The sequence below is a fragment of the Phyllobates terribilis genome, unplaced genomic scaffold (genome assembly GCF_046119375.1).
Source record: "Phyllobates terribilis strain yellow unplaced genomic scaffold, ASM4611937v1 Scaffold_11__3_contigs__length_659146591, whole genome shotgun sequence".
Lineage (NCBI taxonomy): Eukaryota > Metazoa > Chordata > Amphibia > Anura > Dendrobatidae > Phyllobates > Phyllobates terribilis.
Window position 1 is genome coordinate 99,509,968 of NW_027362771.1, and position 24,186 is coordinate 99,534,153.

The following is a 24,186-nucleotide window of genomic DNA, read 5'->3' on the forward strand; positions in this document are numbered from 1 at the left end:
AACCCTTTAAACGAGCACGCTCGGGTGTTCGCCGAGTATTTGCGCCGTGCTTGACATCTATGTTTAAGCTGCGGCGGCTACATGTGTCATGGCTGTTATACAGCCGTGACACACGCAGTGATTGCCTGTTTATTAGTCAATCCCTGCATGTGTCACAGCTGTCTAACAGCCGCGGCGGCGCAAACATAGATGCCAAGCACGCCGTAAATACTCGGCGAACACCCAAGTGTGCTTGTTTAAAGGGATAAACGAGCATGCTCGCTCAACACTAGAGGTCACATCAACTATTGGTTTGATTTAGATTTTTCTATTCTTCATTTACTTTGTACTTTGTTAATTGATACAAACAGCACTATTTTAGAAATTGTTCTTACTTTTCAGCATTTTTTCCATGCCTGCCTAAAACTTTTGAACAATACTGTATATAAATGCACCAATCACTGCCTTGACTAACATTTTACCAATAGGAAAAAACATATTCAGATAATTGTAAGCACATCAAAGCAACGGTGTTAGCACTAGCGATATTCTACATATGACAACTAATTCTCTGAGCAGAATACCTTTACATACCAACATCCTTCCATTAATTCTTCATTTGTTTGTGACTATGTTATCCATGATAGCGCTGCCTCATGTGTACGCAAATCTAAGCCTAACCTATTTGAGCCTTATAAAACCAAGTAAAGTCACGTGCAGGGAGAACAAGCTAGAATAAATGTTTAGGTACTTGGCTTGACATGCAGATATGTGAAAGAAATGCGCACAGGGGAGTAATGTTTGGTGACACATTTGCAGCACTCACCTCCGCAGGAGGAATCCCCTCAGGTGGCTGACATAACAAAGTCACCTCCTGATCCAAAGACACTTCCCTCGATAATGGCTCCTTCTCGAAATTCTTCCTGAGGTCTTAATGAAGAAAAAAAAATAAAACGTGATATTACAAAGGTAAGGATAAATCAAATATAAAATATAAGTATGTGAATTAGAAAGGCTTTAACATCAGGTAAGTCAGATGCACAGCGACATTGAAACGCTGGTGGAGAAGTAGAGAAGCAGCCAGATTGCGTTGGCTCTCCGGTGCAGCTCCTGCCAGCTATGCATAACCACATATTACAGTGTGACAGTGATAGAGAGTGACACAGAAGGATGTATACATAGTGCCTTCCCCTCCCCTTGGGGTCCGCAGGTCTAAAATAAACTGAATTCCACATTCATTTAGCCTGTTCATCTACATTTTTGTTTCTCCTTGCTGAATCCCTGCTTAGAGCACACAAGGCTGGATTGCAAGTGACAGAAATTGACGTGGGGATGCACGGCCCCTCATAGCGCTGCTATACTGGCACCCTGTGGCAAAACATACCAGCTCAGTAATAACACAGGCCACCTCTTTGCTCACCTGTCTTCTCATGTTTGCTTTTAGTGCTGGAAAAGGAGCCTGACAATTTTGTTCTAGGCAGAGAAAATGCTCGCTTGTATTTACTGTTAGGAAAGAATAGGCGCCCCGCTCAAGGATTGTCAGCAGCCCCATCACGCACCCTATATCTATGATGTGATACTACGGAATAAATAGACACATGCCTTGAGGAGCTTACAGTCTGTAAGGCACTGGAGTGAGGTGACATGGTGGCAATGACATGGAAATACAGTGCAAAATCAAAGCCTGATCCATTCTGGAATAAATGTGTTGATGGCAAGGCTAAGCAGACAATACCGAATATCTGGAGGCATACATTAGCATTGATGAAAGTCATTTAACAGAATGATCTTTTAACATTTATAAAACCGAGAAAAGGAAAAAAAAACTGTTATGCAAGCCATAAAACAAGAACAAATCACAGGAAAAGCAATGAAGTTGTAGCCTAGAAACAATTAATTGGAAAACATTAATGATCGGCAAAGGTGTGATTTTCTAATTAATGATCTTATATTCTCTCATTCTTTATCCACAGAGATTGCTTTATATGAAGAGGATTCTTTTTCATAGTTATGTAGGTTGAAAAAGGCACAAGTCCGTCAAGTTCATCCTTTCACAATCAATTATTCTACATTCATCATTAGATTATTATAATTCTCAATAACATTTGCTTTAAAAAAAAATCATACAGCCCTTTTTAAAATGCTTACATAGCATTTGATGTTACGAACTATTATGGTAGGGCATTCCACAGCCCGACTAACTGTAAAGAACCCTTTCCTACGGTATATAGATGTCATCATTTATCTTTCCTCTCAACGTGTAGGGAATTATCCTTTGTCTTTTCTAAAGTTCTTGGAAGTAATAAATAATGCATTCTTTGTATTGACCACACATGAAATACATGTTGTTGCCTATGCTTCCAGCTTATCCAGTTCTTCGGTAATATACCTAATTAGGCAGAGTTTTAAATATTCTACAAAAAGATTTAAAAAAAATTGGGACTAACAGAGATCCTTGTGGTACCTATCTACTTACTTTAGCCCATTTATGGAAAGAACTATTTCCAACCCTTTGTTTACTATACCTTTAATATACAGTATATGGTCCGATCGTCTCTTGTTCTGAAGATTCAGTACAAGGCTGTTACATTGTTTAGTATTAAATGTGTTTACAAGGACAGACTCCACTATTAGAAGTGCAAATTAGAGCTTCCTCCTTTCCTCTCGTCGGTGGCCCTCTCTATAATGCTTACGTTTCATAGGATAATAAGTGCTACTCAACCCCACCTCTAGCTAGCTATGATGCAGACACTCTGCCTTCCACTTATTGTACCATGCTGGGTCTGACCTCTACTGGAGGGAAATGAAAAACAGGTCTGCGCTCTGTACAACCCCCATGGCCATACTAATGTGTTGACCCTAAACTGTCCAATTCCACTAAGAAACTCAACAAACAAAATGACCTAAAAGGGGTTGTCTCATCATCTTAAATTAGTAAAATTGCAATGTCCTCGCAAAACCCAGCAACTCTGCAATTTCTTTGCAGTTAAAAATCCTCTCTCAAGAGCTCAGAGATTTTTAATTGTATTCTTGCCTAGGTTACCAGCCACCTCTGTAGTCTGTAGCAGTGGTCAGCAAGGAATTCAGCACATACAAGCTCTTTTTCTATAGAGCCTGTAAGCACAGCCCTGAAGCTGGCAAGATTGACATCCAGACATCTCCAGTACAATTCCGCTTCCCTAGAGGCTGCAAAGGCAAAGTTTCCTATGCTTACATCATCATCAAGTGCATGATTTGGGCTGGCAGCAGAAATGTTCATTAATCAGGAGCTGACTGTCCATATGCTAACCCTGGCAACCAGAGAGCTGGAAGGCAGTGGAACAATGTCCTTATGTTCCACAACATGAGACAACCACTTTAATTATTCATTATACATTTTCAAAGCAATTTATGGCGCTCCTACCATGGATGGCAAATAGGACATTGCTAGCTTTATGCAGCATCCACTTATACTGACCTCTGGTGTCGGCGTCGTTCCAGCGGTGTTGGCATTTGCTCTTCCGGGGCTTGATTGAGATTGTTATGTCACGATAGCCCTTCACTCAATCAGCGCTGGTGTCACACCAGCAACTTGCATGCCTTCTCAGCGCTGTCCTACTCACTGCATTCAATGCTCTGCTCCTCCCCATGTTAGGCTATCTTGCTGAGCTGCCTCTTGCAGCACTTGCAGCTCCATTGCTTCCTCCTTCTGTTTCTGCCTGGCTATAGGGAGGCTCAGCCAGACTCTGCATGAATTTAACCGTGCTGTGTCCTTCAGAGTTTTGACTTTCTGACCTATCCCCTGCCAGCAGGAAATATATTAAGCAGCTCCTCCCTCCACACCTTGCCTGAACTTAGGTCCCTAGTTTCAGTACGTCTCCTGTATTCTGTCAAGGTGCATTATAGTGTTGTCTCTCCTGTTACCGACCCGGCTTGTTTTCTTGTTTTGTCTGACCTCTCCGCTCCTGACCCCGGCTTCGTATATTGATCCTATGCTGCCCGTCCCGACCTCGGATTGTCTGACCATGTTTCTGTCTGTGCTCTCTGTGCTTTGCATTGTTCCTCTGACCCGTAGGTCAGCTGCTGCAGGTTGGGCTACTCTATTGGCCCAAGCCTATACTCACCATCAGAGGCTGTAGTGAAGACCAGGCAGCTACATAGTTACGTCCCTCCAGGGTAAGCCCGGCCAGTGATGCAGTGGGTCCACACCAACCACTGTCACAGCTGACATCACTCTTCCTGCCTTTTGGAGAAATCAGACGTCAGGAGGAAATCAGACATGCGACTGGCTGCTCACTCCTCTTGATGTCTGATATGCGGGCAAATGTGCTGATTGAGAAGGGACTGTCCCAGTCATAGTACCATTTTAATGTATTATACAGTATAATTATTATGCACACTTATTGCACACGGATCTACCCAAAGAATAATTCTCAGAATTACTTGTATAATTTAGAGGCTATATATCCTTCCAGAACAATGTTGATCTCATCCTTCAGTCGAAATCAAACCGATAAAAGCTATCCATATCCTGCCACTTGATGTTCAGGACCAGTTGATACTTTTAGCTTGTATAACCCAGTACAGAAAAATCTCTTACTTTTTCATTTACCCACTAGTACACTTCAGTTTCAATTGCTATATATATATATATATATATATATATATATATATATATATATATATATATATATATATACAGTGGGTACGGAAAGTATTCAGACCCCTTTACATTTTCTCATTAAAGTACTCTCTGCACCCCATCTTGACTGAAAAAACAGAAATGTGGAAATTTTTGTAAATTTATTAAAAAAGAAAAACTGAAATATCACATGGTCATAAGTATTCAGACCCTTTGCTCAGACATTCCTATTTAAGTCACATGCTGTCCATTTCCTTGTGATCCTCCTTGAGATGGTTCTACTCCTTCATTCGAGTCCAGCTGTGTTTAATTAAACTGATAGGACTTGATTTGGAAAGGCACACACCTGACTATATAAGACCTCACAGCTCACAGTGCATGTCAGACCAAATGAGAATCATGAGCTCAATGGAACTGCCCAAGGAGCTCAGAGACAGAATTGTGGCAAGGCACAGATTTGGCCAAGGTTACAAAAGAATTTCTGCATTACTCAAGGTTCCTAAGAGTACAGTGGCCTCCATTATACTTAAATGGAAGAAGTTTGGGACCACCAGAAATCTTCCTAGTCCAGCCAAATTGAGCAATTGTGGGAGAAGAGCCTTGGTGGGAGAGGTAAAGAAGTACCCCAAGATCACTGTGGCTGAGCTCCAGAGATGAAGTAAGGAGATGGGAGAAAGTTCCACAAAGTCAACTATCACTGCAGCCCTCCACCAGTCGGGCCTTTATGGCAGAGTGGCCTGACAGAAGCCTCTCCTCAGTGCAAGACATATGAAAACCCGCATACAGTTTGCTCAAAAACACATGAAGGACTCCCAGACTATGAGAAATAAGATTCTCTGGTCTGATGAGACGAAGATAGAACTTTTTGGTGATAATTCTAAGGGGTATGTGTGGAGAAAACCAGGCACTGCTCATCACCTGCTCAATACAATCCCAACAGTGAAACATAGTGGTGGCAGCATCATGCTATGGGGGTGTTTTTCAGCTGCAGGGACAGGACGATTGGTTGCAATAGAAGGAAACATGAATGCGGCCAAGTACAGAGATATCCTGGATGAAAACCTCTTCCAGAGTGCTCTGGACCTCAGGCTTGGCTGAAGGTTCACTTTCCAACAAGACAATGACCCTAAGCACACAGCTAAAATAACAAAGGAGTGGCTTCAGAACAACTTTGTGACCATTCTTGACTGGCCCAGCCAGAGCCCTGACCTAAACCCAATTGAGCATCTCTGGAGAGACCTGAAAATGGCTGTCCACCAATGTTCACCAACTGGAGAGGATCTGCAAGGAAGAATGGCAGAGGATCCCCAAATCCAGGTGTGAAAAACTTGTTGCATCATTCCCAAGAAGACTCATGGCTGTACTAGCTCAAAAGGGTGCTTCTACTCAATACTGAGCAAAGGGTCTGAATACGTATGACCATGTGATATTTCAGTTTTTCTTTTTTAATAAATTTGCAAAAATTTCTACATTTCTGGGTTTTTTTCAGTCAAGATGGGGTGCAGAGAAAAAAAATGAACTTTTTAGAATTTACCAAATGGCTGCAATGAAACAAAGAGTGAAAAATTTAAAGGGGTCTGAATACTTTCCGTACCCATTGTAGCTGTGCTGCTGTGGCTGTATAATCAGTCTACTGACAACCATATATAATACGCCATACTGTGAAGTGCACAAAAGACAGATGCCCTCGCACGAATCTCTAGGTTGGTTACTGGTAAAATAGGTTTGTTATGATGCCATTCTCTTCATGGAGGAAGGTATCTTCGGCATGTAGAGAGATGGATACTATTTATAAGTGTGGAGCAAGTTGAAACATTAGAAAATCACTTAGGGTATCCATAGAAACCAAATGTTCTATGTATGTTTACTAACGTTTGGAATATCTGAATATTTTTATGTTTTAAACAATGGAACAAGTTGTCCTGTTGTTCTGCAAAAAAATATATCTTTTTAGGTTGTGGGTTTACCAGAATGAATCTCTTTATGCTTAAAGAGAATCTGTCAGCAGGTTGTTGCTATGTGATCTGTCTGCAGCTCAATGTAGGGGCAGAGACCCTGATTCCAGCCATGTATCACTTAGTTTACTGGGTGCAGCAGTTGTGATAGAATCAGTTTTCTCTGCTGCAGATCTAGCAGAGCTCAGATGTTGACTTGTGTATATCCCCATCCACACCACAGTTTTCTGTGTACATTGTATAGTGACAGAGAGCTGCTAACCAGTGCAGGGGGCAGGTTTGGATGAGGACACAAGTGAGCAGCTTGTCCTGTAGTGATAATCTCCTGCTGATAAAACACTAACTGTATTCACACAGCAAAACACAGCTTAGTAAGTGTCTCATAGTATATCATGGTGTTCTCAGATTACATAACAAAAACCTGGTGACAGATTCCCTTTAAACGAAGCCTCTAAGCTCTAAGCCTCCAAGACAATGGCCATATTCTTCCCTTTTCATATATTTCTAAAAGATTAGCTCTAGGATTAGGCATTCTATACAATACATTTTTTAAATTAGTCACGACCACTATGCTAATTGTCCTCTTCTAGTCATAACAAACTATAAGGGGAAGGAAAAGAGGAAAGATGTGAATTAGTGTTGAGCGAGTATGTTTTGTTAACCCTTTCGCCGAGTATGTTGGGCAAGCACTGAGTAGTTACAGCTGCTCGGTGTCATGTTTGAATCACTCCCGTGTGCATGATTTGCGACTGTTTGACAGCTTTTATACATGTGAGGAATGTGTAAGAAATAGACATTCCTCACATGTATTAAAGCTGTCAAACAGTTGCAAATCATGCACACGGGAGTGATTCAAACATAACACTGAGCAGCTGTAACTACTCGGTGCTCGCCCGAGCATACTCGGCGAAAGGGTTAACAAAACATACTCGCTCATCACTAATGTGAATATATAAAATTAATCTTTATTAGAAAAATATATTAAAATTGTTGATAATAAAAATGTTTTAATTCTCATGCATATATAGATGCATATAAGGTCACCGTCTAAAAGTAGTTAGACAGTACCCACAATATTCACAGTTGCACAGTGTGTTGAGAACGTTGTTAATGGGAATACCTAACCCGGTCCCTATTAATATATGGGTTATGGCTGTATATTATACACATTTATTATTACCTGCTTGATAAGTAATAGCTATCTCTATTCATGTTGCTATAATATGCACTGATAGATCTCATAGGACAATAGGTATTTCCATATGTACCCCAAATATATAGCAGGCATATATTGCAATAACGAACTGTCTGTTATCAAATATATTCCCACATGGGTAAAAAACTGGTTAATTGACTGGGCAAAGTCATTGTCCGTATTGGTCACTCACTATCCAGGGCACATAGATTAAATAAGTGCTTATATGACCAATACAATATATACCATGATTTCATGAATACAGATAGCTTAAATGAAATGAGCCTCTATAGTGGCGGGTTGTGCCATCTATCCACACTACAGTCTGCAGTTTGCATCTGACAGCATGAATAAAACAGCGCAGCTGATCACTGCAGGTGAGTATGTCGATCACCCGGCTAGAGAAAGTTGAGCGGTGATGGTGTCAGGGCAAGGAAGGGTCCGTAACATACCGGACCACACTGTTAGAACCTTGCTGTTAGGTTTTTTTTCCTTTGCTGGTCACATGACCTTGTTGGCCTATTTAATCCTGCTCCGCCCTTCTGGCTTTGCTGGACTTTATTGTATATCTACTTTCTAGCTAGCCTGTGCTCTGTATCTAACTCTGTTAGTTTGCTTGGTCTACGGACCTCTATGTTCTATCTATTTTGTTTGTTCGTCTGTCTGCTACTATTTCTGTTAGGAGGTGTCCCATATTCCTCCCAGTCCTTAGTACTTGTAGGGATTCCCTCCTCACATCTATAGGTCTCCGTACAGACTAGATTAGGACTTTAGCAGGTCTGATCGCAGGATCAGGTTCCCTGTTACATCGTAGGGATTCAGCTGAGTCTTATAGTAGGGACAGATCTCCTCTCTTTCCTTAGCTTTGGTAGCAGAACATAACAGTAAGTCCAGCCTGCAAATTCTCTAAGGAAAGATTTTTTTTTTTTTTTTTTTGTTCCATCATGGTGTCGGTTCAGGATTTGGCTAAACACCTGCAGGGACTCTCTCTGGAAGTGGCCGAGCTCCGTCAGCACGTGAGTAACTGTCCTGGAGCATATTTCTTGGAGCCTAAGGTATGTTTGCCGGATTTATTTTTTGGTGAACATCGAGAATTTTTTTCATTTAAAAATGCTTGCTTATTGTATTTTCGTTTGAGACCCAAGTCCTCTGGGGATGAATCCCAGCGCGTAGGGTTCATAATGTCACTTTTGCGCAAAGAGCCTCAGGAGTGGGCCTTTTCTTTGCAACCTAGTGATACATGCTTCAGATCAGTGGATAGTTTTTTTTCTGCTTTAGGACTATTATATGATGATCCTGACCGTGTGGCATCAGCTGAGACTGAGTTGAGACGTTTAAAACAAGGATCAGGTAATGTCGAAAAATATTGTACTCATTTTCGTCGTTGGTCCACTCAAACAGGGTGGAACGATTCTGCTCTGAAAAGTCTATTTCTTGCTGGGCTCAGTGAAAGGGTTAAAGACCTGCTAATTGCTTATCCTACACCTGAGGATTTGCAACAGGCTATGCAATTAGCTATACGGGTGGATAGAAGACTGCGTGCTAGGGTTAATGAGAGCAAATCCTCTGCTATGTCAGTTTCTGGTTATGATAATGTGTGTACTAACAGTGGTGAACCGATGGAGATTGGATCGGTGGTACCTCGCTCTCAAGAAAAAGACCGTCGTTTTTCAGAAGGCTTGTGTTTCTATTGCGGAAAATCTGGTCATTTGATTAAAGGCTGTGAGCTTCGTATGAAGAAAGAAAAAAAAAAGGTCAGTCACGCCCGTATTGCCTGTTTAAATTCCAAGGGTATATTTTTAGCTGCTTCCACGATTGCTCAGGAAAAATTAATGGAATTTCGGGTGTTTGTTGATTGCGGGTCTACACTGAATGTAATTGATGGGGGATTCGTGGAAAAACTCAATTTAAAACCTGAACCTTTATCATCCCCCATTGCTGTGGTTTCTGTGGATGGCTCCCCTTTGAAGAATATTACTCTCAAGGTCAGTGAATTTCCTCTCACTATTAATGGTGTTCACCATGAGAAATTGGATTTGGTAGTGTTGAATAACTTGCCTTCTCCAGTAATATTGGGTTTGCCCTGGTTAAAATTTCACAATCCTGTACTGGATTGGTCTACCAGTGAAATTAAATCCTGGAGCCATAAATGTTATGACAAGTGTTGTAACGGGCGTATTGCAGCTTTGGATAGGGGAGAATTGCCTGTTCCTATTCAGGATTTTTGGAGAGTTTTTTCTGAGAAGGAATCGCAGGTTTTGCCTCCCCATAGAGACTATGATTGTTCTATTGAATTTGTCCCTGGAGCGACTCTTCCTAAAAGTCGTTTATTTAACCTTACCATTCCTGAGAGGAAGGCTTTGGAGGAATACATACAGACAAGTTTGGCCGCCGGTCACATTAGGCCCTCTAAGTCTCCTGTGGCGGTTGGATTTTTTTTTGTAAAAAAAAAGGACGGCGGTTTACGTCCTTGTCTGGATTTTCGTGAGATTAACAAAATTACGGTACGCAATCCTTACCCACTGCCATTGATTCCTGATCTGTTTAACCAGTTATTGGGGGCCAAGTGGTTCTCTAAAATTGACCTTAAGGGGGCATACAATCTGTTGCGCATGAAGGAGGGTGATGAATGGAAGACTGCTTTTAACACTCCTGTGGGTCATTTTGAGAATCTGGTTATGCCTTTTGGTCTTACTAATGCTCCTGCATTTTTTCAGAATCTGATTAATGACATCCTTAGACCTTTGATCGGTAAAAATGTGGTTGTGTATTTGGATGACATTTTGATTTATTCGCCAGATCTGGAGTCTCATTGGCGGAGCGTGCGTGAGGTATTACAGTTATTAATGGACAATTCGCTTTTTGCTAAGCTGGAGAAATGTGAGTTCGCTGTACAGAGAATTAGTTTTTTGGGCTACATTATCTCCAGCAAAGGTTTTGAGATGGATCCGGTTAAGGTTCAGGCTGTGCAGGAATGGCCTAGGCCTATTGGTTTGAAATCGATACAGAGGTTTTTGGGTTTCGCCAATTACTACAGAAAATTCATAAAAAATTTTTCTAGTATTGTCAAACCTCTGACTGATCTCACCAGGAAAGGTGCTGATGCGGTTCAGTGGTCTTCTGAGGCCATTGAAGCTTTTGTGTATCTCAAGGAGAGGTTCACCTCTGCTCCCATCCTTATGCAGCCTGATGTTACTAGGCCGTTTTTGGTTGAGGTTGATGCTTCCTCTGTGGGGGTTGGCGCAGTATTGTCTCAGGATAACGGGGATGGATTACATCCCTGTGTCTTTTTTTCAAAAAAATTTTCGGAGACTGAACTGAATTACGATATTGGTAATCGGGAATTATTGGCTATTAAACTCGCATTTGAACACTGGCGCCACTTCTTGGAAGGTGCGAAATTTCCCGTTCAGGTTCTTACGGATCATAAAAATCTGATATATCTTGATGCTGCCAAGCGCCTGAATGCCCGTCAGGCTAGGTGGGCACTGTTTTTCTCGCGGTTTAATTTCTCCGTTACTTACATCCCTGGTACTAAGAATGTTAAGGCGGATGCCTTGTCTCGCAGTTTTTCTCCCATAGTCGGTGCTGAGAAAGAGGAAAACATTTTACAAGAAGGTGTTGTGATAGCTGCTTTAGACTCCGTTTTGGAAGATGAGATTCTTAAAGCTCAGGAGAATGCCCCATCTAACACTCCTCATGGGAGGTTGTTTGTGCCTGGGACCTTTAGGAGAGATTTGTTTGTTGAGTGTCACGAATCTCGGTTGGCAGGTCATCCCGGAATCTCTGAGATCAAGAGACTGGTGGGTCGCAGTTTTTGGTGGCCTGGATGGCAGAAGGAAGTCATTAAGTGGGTGCGCCAATGTACTATATGTGCTAGATCTAAGTCCTCACATACTCCTGCTGCGGGGTTGCTTTGTCCTTTGGAGGTCCCCAGTGCTCCTTGGACACATTTGGCTATGGACTTTATAACTGACCTTCCCTTCTCTGAGGGTTTTACTGTCATCTGGGTGGTCGTGGACCGTTTTAGCAAGATGTGTCACTTGGTTCCCTTCGTCAAACTGCCCTGCGCTAAAACTCTCGCTAAGGCCTTTGTCAAGGAAATTGTCAGACTTCATGGCGTTCCTACTGACATTGTTTCTGATAGGGGTCCTCAGTTCGTGGCTCGTTTTTGGCGTGCCTTTTGTGACAGGTTGGGAATTCATTTGTCGTTTTCGTCCGGATATCATCCTGAATCTAATGGCCAGACAGAAAGGAAAAACCAGGATGTTGAGCAGTTCTTGCGTTGTTTTGTGGCAGACAATCAAGAGGGGTGGTCTGAGTTTCTGCCACTTGCCGAATTTGCTCTGAACAATCATACATCTTCTTCTGCTGGTTGTTCGCCTTTTTTGTTGTTGTTCTGGGAGACATCCGTCGTTTGGGTCGTTCTCCAAGTTGGGATCTGCCGTGCCTGAGGAGGAGAATTTTTCCGGTGATTTGGAAAGAGTTTGGACGGATGTGCGTGGTAATCTTCAGGAGGCCAACAGAAAATCTAAAGACTACTTTGATAGGAAACGACAGGAGGTTTTGTTCGCTGTTGGTGACATGGTTTGGTTGTCCTCTAGGAATCTGCGGTTGAGGATTCCTTCTAAGAAATTGGGTCCCAAGTTTGTAGGGCCCTTTAAGGTGCTTCAGGTTGTCAACCAATCTGCTGTTAGGTTGGAGGTTCCTACCTCCTGGAGAATTAATCCGGTCTTTCATGTCTCTCTGTTAAAAAAAGCTGTTGTGTCGGATGGTGACGCCTCTGCCTCTGTTCCTCCGGTGGTGGAGGACGGGGAATATGAAATTTCTCGCATCCTTGACTCTAGACGGTATAGAGGTAGTTTGCAGTATCTTGTGGCCTGGAAAGGTTTCGGACCCGAGGATAACTCTTGGGTGAGGTCAGATGATGTTTCCGCGTCCAGACTTATCAGAGCGTTTCACAGGAGATTTCCTGATAAGCCTGGTCCTAGGGGATCCGGAGGATCCTCTTAGAAGGGGGGGTACTGTTAGAACCTTGCTGTTAGGTTTTTTTTCCTTTGCTGGTCACATGACCTTGTTGGCCTATTTAATCCTGCTCCGCCCTTCTGGCTTTGCTGGACTTCATTGTATATCTACTTTCTAGCTAGCCTGTGCTCTGTATCTAACTCTGTTAGTTTGCTTGGTCTACGGACCTCTATGTTCTATCTATTTTGTTTGTTCGTCTGTCTGCTACTATTTCTGTTAGGAGGTGTCCCATATTCCTCCCAGTCCTTAGTACTTGTAGGGATTCCCTCCTCACATCTATAGGTCTCCGTACAGACTAGATTAGGACTTTAGCAGGTCTGATCGCAGGATCAGGTTCCCTGTTACATCGTAGGGATTCAGCTGAGTCTTATAGTAGGGACAGATCTCCTCTCTTTCCTTAGCTTTGGTAGCAGAACATAACACACACCATGCATCTCTGACTCCACTACCTTTGCTTGCGGTCGGCGTACCCGACCCGAACAGCTGATCGCTGCGGCTGTGAGTACACGCTCACAGCGGCTGTGCTATCACAGTATGAGCAATGCCATTGCGTGTGCTGACATTGGGCTAATATATTAGGGTTATGATTCCCTCTCTAACATCACTGACAAACAAAGGACACAATCCCTGACGCGCATTTCACCGGTGTACTGGCCCTTTTCTAAGTCGTTTGCTATCTTTTGAGTCTCTTGGTAAGGCTCATTCTTCTGTAGATTTTAAGCTCTTATGAACAGCGGGCTGCTCTCACTTCCCTCTAGCGTGTAAGTTCTTATGGTCAACAAGTTCCTCTCTTTCTCTCTCTTCTGTGAAGTTTAAGCTCTTATGATCAGCGGGATCCTCCTCCTGTCTTTTCTATATAGTGTAAGCTTTTATGGTCAGCAGGGTCTTCTCTCTTTCTTTCTCCTCTGGAGTGTAAGCTCTTATGGTCAACAAGTTCCTCTCTTTCTCTCTCTTCTGTGAAGTTTAAGCTCTTATGATCAGCAGGATCCTCCTCCTGTCTTTTCTATATAGTGTAAGCTTTTATGGTCAGCAGGGTCTTCTCTCTTTCTTTCTCCTCTGGAGTGTAAGCTCTTATAGTCAGCAGGGTCTTCTCTCTCTCTTTTTCTCCTGTAGAGTATAAGCTCTTATGGTCAGCAGTGTCCTCTATCTTTCTTTCTCCTGTAGTGTGTAAGCTCTTATGGTCAGCGGGGTCCTTCTTCTATCTTTTTTAATGTGTAACCTCTTATGGTCAGCGGGGTCCTCTCGGTCTCTCTCCTGTAGAGTGTAAGTTCTTATGATCAGAGGGGTTTCTTCCTCCTCATCCCATGTGTATTTTCCAATCAATTGGCTTTCCAGAACAAAGATGCACAAGATTTTATTCACACTTAACCCAAACTGTTTTCCAAAAATACAGCGAAGCCTGACAATTGGACTCTCAGAAGATCGGCTCATCTTTACCTTTCAGTCCATAACGAGAACTTGACCTCACAAATTGTCTTTTGGTGTAACTGAATACAGAAGAGTAGAAACTGTTACAACTGCAAAAGGTTGCACAACAACATATAAAGACTGGTTTTGGAATGGGATGTCCATTGTGCTCATAAAGGTGATTATCAGGTGTACACATAGTGTGTACTGTATATAATTGTTTTTATTTGTAGCATTTGTGATCATGTAAAGATATTTAGGAAACCTTTTAAGAGTTTCTATGTTCTCATTAAAGTCACATTGTGCTGGTACAGCAAATCCTACATTTCAGCAGAATCCCTATCTTCACAGATTTTTCACTGTTCATTTGCTCTGTTTACATGGCATTACTCAATTAGTGGATGAATATTTATAAGCCAGGCTGCAGTGGTGATCATTCCTCTTGATGTATAAGACAACTACTCCAGTCCTTGTCAACCACTCTTCCTATACAAACCCCTTCATTCAGCTCATGCTAGCAATAAAGATGTGGTAAAACATTTATTAACATGTCCACATTATCTCAAAAACATTCATGAACCTGAGAGTGTTTCAGTCAATGAACTAGATTAATGACACGGGGAAAGATTTATTAAAGTATGTTTGCGAGTTTTCTGGTGAATTCACTGAAAAAAAGAAATATATTTATTAATATTTATTCAATTTGCCATTTTCTGTCATGAGAAGCAAATTCTCATGACGTGTTTATCAAATTGCAACCTGTTGATGAATTTGTCACATACTGCATTAAGGAAAAGAATCATGCTCCGCTCTTATAATAGTCTGGAATTGATAAATCTCCTTCAGTTTTCATCCCATATATATTTTGCATTACATTTTAGTGCAGCCTGTTTTAGTGAATCAGATATCAGTAAAGTTTAATATGTATGGTCTTGACATGAAAAGTACATAAGTTAGTGAGTGTAAATAATAAAATAATATAATAATTTTATTTCTATAGCGCCAACATATTCCGCAGCACTTTACAATTAACTGGGGACATGTACAGACAATAAAGACATTACAAAGCACATAGTTCACTAGTTACAGTGCTGGTCACCATTATTGGCACCCCTTCATTTTTTTCACAGACCGTACAATATCTTCAGAAATAAATGGAAATGTACCAAAGTTATACCCTCAGGATTTTTTAATTAGTGGTCCAAAGTAATACAACAATAAAACATTGTTTTTTAACTTCCATGTTGCAATTTCAAAGAAAAAAACAGAATAAACAGCATGTGAAGCAATAAAGCCACCCCTAATTAATACTTGGTTGCACACCCTTTGGCATTGCTGACAGCCTCCAAACATTTCTTGTAGCCATCTATAAGCTTCTTGCACTTCTCATGTGGAATTTCCCCCACTCTTCCTTTGCAGTTTGTTCAAGCTCTTGAATGTTTGCAGGGTTCTTTTTCCCAATGGCAGATTTCAGCTCACCCCAAAGATTTTCAATGGGATTGAGGTTAGGACTCATTGTGGGCAATTTTAAAACAGTCCAGTTTTTCTTTTTCAAAAATTCCTATGTACTTTTGGATGTGTGCTTTGGGTCATTGTCTTGCTGGAGGACCCATGATCTTTGACTCAAACAAAGTTTTCTTACATTGGGTAGGACATTTTGCTCTAAAATCTCTTGATAATTCTCTGATTTCATGATTCCTGTGATACAGTCAAGGCCTCCAGTACCAGATGCAGCAAAACAACCCCACAGCATTATGGATCCTCCACCATGCTTAACTGTTGGTAAGGTGTTCTTTTCCTTATAAGCTTCATTGTGCCGTCTGTAAACAAACTGTTGCTTTGCATTGCCAAAAAGCTCTATTTTTGTTTCATCTGTGCACAGAAGATTTTCCCAGAAGGATTGTGGTTTGTCAAGGTACTCTTTGGAAAAGATCAGACATTCCTTTTTATGTCTTTTCTTCAGCAATGGTTTCTTCCTTGGCCTTCGCCTATAAATCTCTGCTTGGTTTAGTGTGTGGCATATGGTACTTGTTAAAACCATGACCCCAGACTGTTCCAGGTTGGCCTTCAGGTATTTGGATGTTTGACGTGGTGTTTTTTCCACCATTCGCACCAACCTTTGAAGACATCTCTTGTCGATTTTCCTCTTCCCCACACATCCAGGGAGTTTCTTGATGGTTCCATGCTTGGCAAACTTCTTAATAACATTGCGCACTGTTGAAACTTGGATACAAGGTCTTTAGAGATGACATTATACCCTTTGGAAGTCTTGTGTTTGCTAATAATAGCAGTTCTGATCATAGAATCATAGAATGGTAAAGTTGGAAGGGACCTCCTGGGTCATCTGGTCCAACCCCCTGCTCAAAGCAGGATTCACTAGATCATCTCAGACAGATATCTGTCCAGCCTCTGTTTGAAGACGTCCATTGAAGGGGAACTCACCACCTCTCGTGGCAGCCTGTTCCACTCATTAATCACCCTAACTGTCAAAAAGTTTTTTCTAATATCTAATCTGTGTCTCCTCCCATTTATAGGAGGATTTATGTTCTCAGATAGCTCATTTGTCTTCATTGTGACAAAGGAACAAGACCTACCATGTGGCTTTTTAAAACACTGAAGTCATCATTCATTGGCTAATTCATGTCACATGGACACCGACAATTAATCACATGTGAATCTCTTTTGTTATTTACTACAGGCGAGTCAAAATATATTTCCATACTAAATTAATATAAAGGGTGCCAATATCACTAACACAGCAAGCTTTAAGTTTTTCTATTTTTCCCTCCCATTGTTTTTTGCTTTAAATTATTGTTGTTTATCATTTGCTATTTTGTATTTAACACAAGTGCTCTGTACAAAAAAACTGTTTCACTTGATTCACTTTTTTCAGGAGATTTTCCACATTATGTACTTAAATTTCATGGGTGCCAATAACGTACAGTACAGTAGGGCTCTGAAAAGGGACCTGATCAAGAGAAAACTGGTGTACTATGAAAATGATAAGTAACCAAGACCAATAGATTATATCAAGTAAGAGTCATAGTTTATTTGTATGAATGATCTTGACATGAAAAAAAATTACCCACCACCATATTACACATTTCAGAAGTCTGCATCAGTCTCAAAAGGCTGACATTACCTCAGGCATGACCTTGAGAGCGTCCAAAAAATGCTTTCAGGTATCACATCACATGGTATAATGGAGCCAGTTAGGAGGGGCTATCATTGCCTGTGTGAGGAGCTGGCCACGGGCTAAAGTCTATTGGACCACTTGTTGTATGTTAATTTGTGGAATGCCTGCTGATTACGTATTGCATCAGCTCTCTGCAGTTTACTAATCTACACAACTTAGGACAAATATGCAGGTTAATTGGATAATTGAACAATGAGGAATTACCCCCTCACCTTCCCTCAATCCTGTGGAAGAAAATAATGAATAGGAGCTGTGGGTATAAAGTCTTCGGCTCCCTCTGCAGAAGGACTCTTCAGGAACAGCCCAAGGGAACCATGGGTCCATCTGGTGGAATACAGATCTGCTTCAATGCCCATGACTGAATCCACGAAGACGTTTGGAGGACCCAAGTTGGGACACCCAGATCACCTGGCCACATACCTCATTGCGCTTGGTCAGCCTCCTAAGCTTGCCACTACCTCCTCTCTGTGGGTGTCCACCAAAATCAGGATACTTCTAGTAGGAGTAGTTGGCGCTGGATGCCCCTAAATCGCAGAGGATCGAATCCCCGGCGAGCCAGCAGAAGGGTGAGACTCTGTAATTTGCACCATCTTGTGTACTTGCTGGGACTGTACTAAATGTTATTGCTGGCTGGAGCTGGATACATGTACTATGGTCCTGGTATCCGTCATCTGGAGAAGCATGAACTGTGACTACAGACTATACTGGTGGGAGATACAAAGGCTGTAGGTCAACCAAAAGTTTGGAGACAGTGGGTATCTCCTCGTAAGGGGGCAGTGGAACTACCGGCCCAGAATTGGGATCTTGTGGACTGGGGGCATTGTAGTTTAATCATCTACCTGGAGTTGCTGTAAGACCATGGACGTAAAGAATAAAAAATAGCTGCCTATGTGATTATTATAACCCACTATCTTAGCTCTTCAAAGCCTGCATAAAACTCTAGGCAGGGAATGCAGCAGCCAGAGTGATTGATTAATAAAATGATCTAACTGACATCTGTGCTGCTGCATTTGATTTCCATTTGCACATTTTTATTTCTTTATTATTAATGCACTAAAAACCAAAAGGAAGGCAGCACAATAGTTTTCACATAAAAACAAATATTAATTCAGTGTGAGACTATGCTTGCTAGTCACAAGCGACTCTAGTGAGTTTTCCATTTTTTGTGCAATGAGTTTTGTGAAAGGAGGAATAATTGTTTTTAACCCCTTTCTGACGTATGACCTAATAGTACGTCATGGTGACCTGGGCCAATTGGACCAATGACGTATTATTAGGTCATACGGCGATCGTGCCCACACACAAGCGGTGCGGGGCGATCGCCGCCGGGTGTCAGCTGATTTTCACAGCTGACACTCGGTACTATGTACAGGGAGCAGTCCCGCACAGCTCCCAGCACATTAACCCCCTCAATGCTGCGATCGAAGTCGATCGCAGCATTGTGGTGGCATGGGGAGGTGATCAGGATACTCACCTCCTCTTCCAGCCTCCAGTGCTGTCTGCCGCGGCTTCCCGGATGTTGCCATGACGACCCAATGTCGTCATGACAACATCCGGGTCACCAGACAGCAAGAAGATTCTTTGGTCATGTGCAGTACATGACCAAACTATCTTCTCCCTGTGCAGCACTGACAGCCTGTATAGCACAGGAATGGTGCAGCATTCCTGTGCTATACAGGCGATCAGAATAAAAAAATGAAAGTCCCAGAATGGGACACAGAATAAAAGACCAAAAAGTATTAAAAAATGAAGAAAAAAAAAATTGTAAAAATATAAAAATAAAAAAAATAATCCACCAAAAATAAAAATATAATGTACCCATCAATAAATATTATTATGAAAAAAAAACAAAAAAAACAATAAAAGTACACATATTTGGTATCGCCACGTCCGGAACGACCTGACCTATAAAACTGTCCAACTAGTTAACCCCTTTAGTGAACACGGTAAAAAAAAAAAAAGCGAAGCAAAAAACAGTGCTTTATCATCATACCGGCAAACAAAAAATGAAATAACACGCTATCAAAAAGATGAATATAAATAAAAATGGGATCGCTGAAAACGTCATCTTTTCCCACAAAAAACAAGCTGCCATACAGCTTCATCAGCCGAAAAATAAAAAAGTTATAGCTCTCAGAATAAAGCGATGCAAAAAAATATTTTTTTCTATAAAATAGCTTTTATTGTGTAAAAGCTCCAAAACATAGAAAAACGATATAAATGTGGTACCACTGTAAAAGTACTGACCCGAAGAATAATGCTGCCTTATCAATTTTACCACACGTGGAACAGCATAAAAAAAAAACATAAAAAAAATTCTGGATTTGCAGGTTTTTGTTTATTCTGCCTCCCAAAAATCGGAATAGAAAGCGATCAAAAAATGTCAAGTGCCTGAAAATGGTACCAATAAAAACGTCAAGTCATCCCACAAAAAACAAGTTGTCATATGACTCTGTCGGCCAAAATATGGAAAAATTATAGCTCTCAAAATATGATGATGCAAAAACTAGATTTTGCAAAAAAATGCGTCTTTTAGTGTGTGACAGCTGTCAGTCATAAAAACCCGATATGATTCTGGTATCGCTGTAATCGCACCAACCCGAAGAATAAAGTCGTCTAATCACTTATACCGCACGAGGAACGGCGTAAAAAATAAACTCTAGGGTTAGGGTTGTGTTAGGGTTAGGGTTGGGCTAGGGATTTTTTTCAATAGTAAAAAAAAAAAAAGATGACGATATGGCGACTAGTGTTGAGCGCAAGTGCTTACTACTTGAGTTTGCATCGGGTGCATGAGTGACATGCTCGAGTCTCTGCCCCATATGCTTCGTGGCCAAAAAAACCTCGCGGGGATTGCCTGCCATGCATGAGCGATCCCCGCATGTTTTTTTTTGGGTGTGTAATAACCGTGAAACATGCGGGCAGGGACTCGAGCATGTCACTCGAGCACCCGTGATACATGGTGAATACCCGTGTACCTGATGCAAACTCAAGTAGCGAGCACTTGCGCTCAAGACTAATGACAACTTACTCAATATGATGACCTAATTTTATCAAATTCTGTGTCGTACCTGTGGATTCAAAATGTTCACTATACCCCTTGATAAAATCCTTGAGGGGTGTAGTTCCCAAAATGGGGTCACTTGTGTGGGGGTTTCCACTGTTTAGGCACATCAGGGGTTCTCCAAACACGACATGGCATCCGCTCTTAATTCCAGCCAATTTTGTGTTCAAAAAGTCACACAATGCTCCTTCCCTTCTGAACTCTGCCGTGTGCCCAAACACTGTATTTTCCCCACATATGGGGTATTGGCGTTCATACTCAAGAGAAATTGCACAACAGTTTTTAAGGTCCATTTTCTCCTCTTACCCTGGGGCTAAAACATTATTTTTGTGGAAAAAGTTTGATTTTTTTATTTTCACGGCTCCATGTTCTAAACTTCTGCAAAGCACTTGGGGGTTCAAGGTGCTCACCACACATCTAGATAAGTTCCCTGAGGGGTCTAGTTTCCAAAATGGTGTCACTTGTGGGTTTTTTCCACTGTTTAGGCACATCAGTGGCACATCCCCTAAGTATTCAAGTAAATTTTACATTCAAAAAGTCAAATGGCGCTCCTTCCCTTCCGAACCCTGCCGTGCGCCCAAACAGTGGTTTGATTTGCTTACTCAGGAGAAATTGCACAACAAACTGCATGGTGCAATTTCTTCTGTTACCCTTATGAAAATGCAAAAGTAGGGGCTGAAAAACATTTTTGTGGAAAAAATGTGAAAATTTTATTTTTACGGCTCAATGTTCTAAACTCCTGTGAAGCACTTGGGGGTTCAAGGTGCTCACCACACATATAGATAAGTTCCCTGAGGGGTCTAGTTTCCAAAATGGTGTCACTTGTTGGGGACTCCACTGTTTGTGCACATCAGGGGCTCTCCAAACGCAGCATGGCGTCCGCTAATTATTCAAGCAAATTTTACATTCAAAGGTCAAATGGCGCTCTTTCTCTTCCGAGCTCTGCAGTGCGCCCAAACAGTGGTTTTCCCCCACATATGGGATATCGGCGTGCTCAGGAGGAATTTCACAATAAATTGCATGGTGCAATTTCTCCTGTTACTCTTATGAAAATGCAAAATTGGGGGCTGAAAAACATTTTTGTGTGAAAAATGTGAAAATGTTATTTTTACGGCTCAATGTTTTAACCTTCTGTGAAGCACCTGGGGGTTCAAGGTGCTCACCACACATCTAGATAAGTTCTCTGAGGGGTCTAGTTTCCAAAATGGTGTCACTTGTGGGGGGTTTCCACTGTTTAGGCATATCAGGGGCTCTCCAAACGCAACATGGCGTCCGCTAATTATTCAAGCAAATTTTACATTCAAAAAGTCAAATGGCGCTCCTTTTCTTCCGAGCTCTGCCGTGCGCCCAAACAGTGTTTTTTCTCCACGTATGGTGCTCAGGGGAAATTGCACAACAAATTTTGGGGTCTATTTTTTCCTGTTACCCCTGCAAAAATAAAAAAATTGGGTCTAAAGTAACATTTTTGTGAAAAAAGTTAAATGTTAATTTTTTTCTTCCACATTCCAAAAATTCCTGTGAAGCACCTTAAGGTTAATAAAGTTCTTGAATGTGGTTTTGAGCACCTTGAGGGGTGCGGTTTTTAGAATGTTGTCACTTTTGGGCATTTTCTGTCATAAAGACCCCTCAAAGTGACTTCAAATGTGATGTGGTCCCTAAAAAAATGGTTTTGTAAATTTTGTTGGAAAAATGAGAAATCGCTGGTCATCTTTTAATCCTTATAGCTCCCTAATAAACAAAATTTTGGTTCCAAAATTGTGCTGATATAAAGTAGACATGTGGGAAATGTTATTTATTAACTATTTTGTGTGACATATCTCTCTGATTTAAGGGCATAAAAATTAAAATTTTGAAAATTGCAAAATTTTCAAAATTTTCGCCAAATTTCCATTTTTTTCACAAATAAACGCTAGTGATATTGAAGAAATTTTACCACAATCATGAAGTACAATATGTCACGAAAAAATAGTCTCATAATCAGCGGGATCCGTTGAAGCGTTCCAGAGTAATTACCTCATAAAATGACAGTGGTCAGAATTGTAAAAATTGGCCCGGTCATTAACGTGCAAACCACCCTCGCCGGTAAAGGGGTTAAAAATCCAAAAGAAAATTCAAGACATTTAATTGAAAGTTTCTACCTTTACAAAGTGTGTGTGTCTCACAATTTTTTTTTGCACATCTGTTTTACTATTATTTATTATTATATCGCCATTTATTCCATGGCGCTTTACATGTGATAGGGATATACATAGCAAAAACATTTACATAATCTTAACAAAATGAGTCAGCGACTGGTACAGGAGGAGCGAGGACCCTGCCCGCGAGGGCTCACAGTCTACTAGTTAAATTTCAAATCTGTGTACACTATAATAATACACAGCCCTGTTGCAGGTGCTGGCTTTTTGGTCGTGTATCTACCTAGCATTTATATTGTCATTTTGCCATCTATGTTGTGGCCAATTGCCACATTTTGCTTTCTGCACATGTACCCAAGTATCTCTCATTTCTTGTTACATACTTTTTGGCAAGGGTTAAATAATTTGGGTTGAACAATTTATCAAAAATTAATTATAGTGTTATACAAAATGTATGGTGAAAGAAAAAGTGGCAATCGATGGGGTAGAGTAAAGGAGAAAATGCCCGTAGCATGGCTAAGAATGTGGGAGCTGCTAGCAGATTCACCATCACCACCATTGGCACCAGCTCTCTGGGCAGTTGTACTATCAAACGCATGTCACAATTGTCCTCCTTTGCCTCTGGCAAGGCCTTAGTGGAGAAGAAGCAGATGGTATTATGCAGTGTATGGCACATCACTCATCTCAATTACAGCAGGCTGATGCTACTGTGGTACCCAAGTCTGTAGCGCCACAAAATGCCTGCTTGTGTAATATAATTCATATGTATTGCCAGTTATGGTGAGGATAAGTTCTCTACTGTTATAATTGCATCCACACATTGTTACCGGATACCTTACTGAAGGACTGTGCACTTTTGCCTAAACCAGGAAGTTGTGCACGTTCCCTCAGAGTGGAGAGGGGGTGCTTTAGAAATTTTAGTGTGAGAAAGAAACAAGTAGCATCATAAAGGTCCTCTGCAAGGGAGAGAAGTGTGCTCTCTGCAACGGCAAGCCGCACAATGTCGCGTCTCAGTCCCGAGAGCACAGAGACTTCCAGGGTGCGTGCGAAACTGAAAGACTGCTCAGTCTTTATGACTTGCAGAAGAGTGCTTTTTCCTAGGGGCTCAGCAGTGCATAGAATCAGGAACACTACTTAGGAGAAAGTAGGTGTTTTCCACAGAATTGAAGCTGCCTGCTCGCTAGTGATCACAGATCAAGTAACTGTTTACCTTGAACCCATGGGGATCCAAGGAATCGTCTACCAGAGGTATAATTAGCAGCAGGAAGGCTACACAACCTCACAGCTGAGAATCTGAACTCTCACCATGCAGGCCTGACCAAAACCCTGTATGTGAACTGTATAGAAGCTTCTGGAACGGTTTGCAGAACTCCAGTAAAAGGTACAAAATGATTATTATCCTGTCTCAAGCTGATTATTCCCTGCTGTGCCATTCCTGCTCCAACTACCCTGGGAGCCAGCCCTGGTTGGGAAGGGTTAATCATCGGGCACTGCTCATCACCACCTAACTCCCAGGGGCCCTCATCAGTGCCCGGCCATGCCAGGGCGAACATCCCAACTGGCTTCATGAACCTTTTTATTATTTTATTATTAACCCCTACAATTCAACATT

General features: G+C 41.5%; 1 protein-coding gene across 4 annotated transcripts in view; it reads right to left on the reverse strand.

Annotated features, from left to right (window-relative positions):
- Positions 1 to 24,186, reverse strand: part of UNC5A (unc-5 netrin receptor A) — a 598,360-nt gene that overhangs the window by 163,546 nt on the left and 410,628 nt on the right. For all 4 annotated transcript variants that reach the window (XM_073651368.1, XM_073651367.1, XM_073651370.1 and 1 more), the window contains one exon: positions 806 to 909. In XM_073651368.1, the coding sequence (XP_073507469.1) occupies positions 806 to 909 (104 nt within the window). The remainder of the gene's footprint in view (positions 1 to 805; positions 910 to 24,186) is intronic.